The sequence below is a fragment of the Gavialis gangeticus genome, unplaced genomic scaffold, assembly GCF_001723915.1.
Source record: "Gavialis gangeticus isolate Ggan-Ray unplaced genomic scaffold, GavGan_comp1, whole genome shotgun sequence".
Classification (NCBI taxonomy): domain Eukaryota; kingdom Metazoa; phylum Chordata; order Crocodylia; family Gavialidae; genus Gavialis; species Gavialis gangeticus.
The window spans coordinates 201,511,502-201,516,001 of NW_017729032.1; the positions used below are offsets into that span (position 1 = coordinate 201,511,502).

A 4,500-nucleotide genomic window follows, 5' to 3' on the forward strand; every position below is an offset into this window, starting at 1 on the left:
TCATTTCAGCTCTAGTTTAAAGCTACTTACCCTTATACATGTTGGTAGACGTGGGTATGAGCCAGTTGTTAGCACATCTATAGCATATGGAATAGCAAAACTTGGTAGGCGAGCATGAACCAAAGCATCTCTAGCTAGTGATGCCAGACGATCAGCAGTGTCCACAAATAAAATGGCTTGTTGATCTAGAAAACTTGATATCATCTGCAAGATGAAAAAAGAAAATAGGTTAATTACCTAAGTCAATTTCTTTCCATGCAAGTTTCAAAATAAGACTAATAAACTCTATATTCCCTCTCCAGCAAGATGGTCCTGGGGGCAAGGAGAAAAGAAACTACAAAAAAAAAATCCTACAATTATTAAAAAGGTCATGTATACATTTAAAAGATACTTTGTTTATTACTCATCTCCTGTCCTTTTAAATTCAAAAGAAAAAACGTCAGCTTCCCCCATTAATTTCTCTTGGTTTAAAAAACAAAAAACAAAAAACAAAAAAAAACAACCAACTCATTGCACCTCAAGTATAGAAAGGTTAAAACTTGAATTTAATAAGCCTTGGAGAAAGAAAAATAGGTTTTCAGGGAGCTTAGCTGGGATACTCCCCACTTTGCCTTGTACTTCAATGTACAGCTCCCTAACAGAATTCCCTCTTTCTACACAGGATGCAAAACTATAGAGAGGATCTTGGTTTAGTTTTAACCTAGTTATTTTGAGTGCTGTGCATATGGACTGTCCATTCCACACATGGAAGTGTCCAGAAGTAGATTCCCGAGAATAAGAGCACGCTGGGTGGAATGTTACAGTGGGGCAACTGGCTTCCATTCATTCTCCACAGCAACAGTTTCCAGTTAGAAAGCAACAGGAAGCTTGAAAACCTGGTGGTTCTTCAGCTGCTGACTGCTGGACTACCAATATCCTTGTTTGTATGTAGTCACAATGACATCTTGCAACATTCAGAACTTTGTACTTCATTAACCAAGAGAAGATTTGGCCATTTCTCAGTGTTTATTTATCATAAACAAGTGTGACAATAGAAACTACACTTGTGCTGTGATCATATCCTCTCTGCAGTTTCTAAACCCTAGAAATTTTTAATTTTAATAATATTGTAACACTAAAGACAAAACCCACGCAAGTTTTTAGGGGCTACTGCAGTTGTTTACCTGCCTCTATACAGGTAACAAATAATAATATTAAGAAACAAACTGCAGCTACTGACCCAAGTGAAGAGAACATCACTAGATGGAATTCAGCTTTTTTTTTTTTTTTTAAAGCAAGCATTTTAAAGACACTTTTATAGGGTATTAAACACAATTTATATTGTTTTATGCTAAATGGCTTTAATAACTTACCGCACATTTTTCCACTTTCCCAGCATTATTAGCCCACTTTACTAAGGCTAACAACCGAACAAAAAGTTGACGTGTGCGACTTGCAAACTGTACTATTTCTATTTTTCTATGGAGAAAACGAAACGATTAAGTCAATCCCAAAAGAGTTGCAATTCTATTATTCTACTTCAATAAAAACATCATAATTATAACATATAATGCAACAAGACAACTTCTAATTGTACTCAGATATGACCAATAATTTGTTTGCTAAAAAGAATGAAACGGGGCATATTCTAGATGGGTTAGGAATAAGCTTCTTTTTTTTTTTTAAATGGTTACATGCCAAAATGCTATGTGCATTCTAAACAACTAAGATTGATAGGAGGAAAATAAAGAAACTAAGACTCTACATAATTAATCTCTACTCTGGCTAGACTCTACAAATGAAGCAAGTGAACAATGAACACAATTAAGCCATTTGTAGATGTTATAAGACTTTCCTCAATACCAGGGGTTTATGATTAATTTAATTAGATAGAAGATAGAATACCCAAGGGACTTAGTAACTGGCAGTTAGATAACTGCAGTTATCCTTATTAAGCAAGATCACTATCATGTATTCAACTACATAAAGAAAAATTACTACATAAAGGCTTAGTAGAACATTGCAGTATGAAACTCCTACAACAATGAAAAAAAATTCAATAGCCTTTTTCCTGAGGAAATCACGACCACTGCATAGCTTGCATTCCTCTGTATCCTCTTTACTTTCTCACTCCCCTCTTCCCCATGCCCATATTTGTATGGATACTTTCTTTCCTTCCTACAGCCTGAATTCACTGTTCCGGTCAGACATTTTCTCAGTTGCTTATCTAAATCAAGTTCTTTAGTACTGATATTTTTAAGGTGACAGTCAGGTACTGAGATAAAAAAAATACTCATCACCACAATAGATACCTTTCTCCAGCAATTATGGAAGTGGGCAAGTCATGATTAGACCTCAATTCATTCCAATTTCACACTAAATACACCAGCTCAGTAAGAACATAGTAAGAACATACTGACTTCCATGGAGTTTAATGAAAAGTTCTTATTTGTAGTTAATGAAGACTAATAAATTAAGGCCAGAAGGGTCAATTATAATCATCTGGTCTGGCTCCAGGTCCCACTGGTCAAAGAATCTCATCTGATTATTTCTACAATAAGAAAAACTTTCATTTGTACAAAAAGTACATTTTAAGAAGATATCCAGGCTTGATTTTAAAGCTTTGAGTAACAGAGAGACATCTAGGCAAGTTGTTCTACTGGTAAATTGTACTGTTTAAAAACAAACCCCCCCCCCACAAACCCATACATTGTGGCTGTTGACAGATGTGAAAAAGCAAAACAAAAACACAACAAAAACCAAAACTAAAAAAGCGCTTTACCGGAACAGGCAGCGCATCTGACCCAGCTCCAAAGCACCCGTGTAGATTGCATGCTTCAGTGTGCGTTTTTTTTTTTTTTTAAACACCCCAGGGAAAAAAATCCAAAATTATGCAAAATTATTATTAAACTAAACAAATTAAACTAAATATAATGCTATTTGAACATTCTTTAGAAATATATGCAGGTACAGCAGAAGCTTTGTTATCCGACACCCATGGGGAATAGAGGGTACTGGATAACCAAATATACCAGTTACCTGAGAGGTAACTGGTATTTTAACCACCCTTCCCACGCATCCAGTGCACCAGGGGACAGGGAGGGGCTGGCCCTGCACAAGCTGCTATGCCCCAGGCCATAGGGGCTCAGCAGCGCAGGCTGCTTTGCTTGGAAAAAAACGGAAGTGCCACAGTGGGCACTTCCGGTTTCACTTTTGCTGCATTGACTGACATGCCAGTTAGTGAAGCATGCTGGTTTCTATGGTGCTGGATAATGCAGCTTTTGCTGTACTTGTATGTGGGAGGGTAGGGCGTGTGGAGGTGTGGTGGGGTGCAGGTATAGTATGAGTGCGCTGATACATTGGTCCATAATGTCAATTTGCTTTTTATTGGTGTTGATACAATATCAGCAACCAGCTTTTTTTTGGCTGATGTGGCCAGTAACATCACTGAAAAATGCCACGTGCACGTGCGCAGCTGCAGCATGCACACAGCCAGGAATGCAGCCTGGCAGCTTGGAGAGCAGCACCCAGCTGGTAAACCTGGTGGGGAGGGGGAGGAAGGAGCGGCGTGGGGGCAGATCATGGTGAGGGAGAGAGTAGGGCAGGGGCAGGGTGGGGGACAGAGGCGGATTTCATCAATGCACACATTCCTGGGGTAGGCATGGGGGACATGTGCCCCACAGATGTGTGCACAGAGTGAGGCCGGGCTATGCCGGCTTCTTTCTAGTGTGGGGGCTAGGCTGAGGCTGCGCTTGAGGCAGACAGCAGCAGTGCTGGGAGGGGGGTGTTCTATGGGGTGGTTACAGCAAATTTTGGTGCAGCTGTAGCCCACCCAGTAACCCAGCCCCGCCACCACCCAGCCTGAGCACAGCCCCAACCTACCCTCCCCCACCTCCCACTGGGGAGAGGCCAGTGCAGTCCCTAGCCCCAAGCACAGTAGGCAGCCCACCCTTGCCCCATGCACAGATCCAGGGGGGGCACATGCCCCCCAATGCCTCACCCAGGGTGCATGCAGCAGCCTGCGGGAGGCACCCCCCAGCGGAGTCACCTACAGCTCTGTCCTGTGCCCTGGCTAGGTAGTGCCTGCCCCTCCCCCAGTCCCAATCCCTCCCTCACTGTGGGGGCCTCCATCTGCACCCCCACGACCCTTCCCCCTCAGACTTACCAGCTGGATGCTGCTCTCTAAGTTGCTGGGCTGCATATCAGCAATCGGATCGGTATCAGCCTATATGACTTTTTAATAATTGGCCATCAGTATCAGTCAAAAAAAAAATCTTTAAAATCAGTGCACCCATAGTGTGTGTGCTTTGATTCAGTTAGTTATTAGATAAAAGTACCAAAGAAGGCCCGCTAAAGCACCCAAGCTATACAGTTGTTGCAAAAGCAGAGTCCAACTAATACAATACTTCTTCTGGGCATATGCTGAACTTGGCACAGGAGCATGCAGAGTTTGAAGTGTCCATTTTTTTAGAGTTTTGTTTTGGGGTTTTTTACATCTATAAAGCAGCCTGCATTTCTAAC

General features: G+C 41.5%; 1 protein-coding gene across 1 annotated transcript in view; it reads right to left on the minus strand.

Moving 5' to 3' along the window:
* MED14 (mediator complex subunit 14) overlaps window positions 1–4,500 on the minus strand; it is a 98,376-nt gene that overhangs the window by 62,103 nt on the left and 31,773 nt on the right. Inside the window, exons 4-5 of the mRNA XM_019523870.1 lie at window positions 1,353–1,458; window positions 31–204 (exon numbers count right to left, since the gene is read on the minus strand). Coding sequence (XP_019379415.1) covers window positions 31–204; window positions 1,353–1,458 — 280 coding nt within the window. The remainder of the gene's footprint in view (window positions 1–30; window positions 205–1,352; window positions 1,459–4,500) is intronic.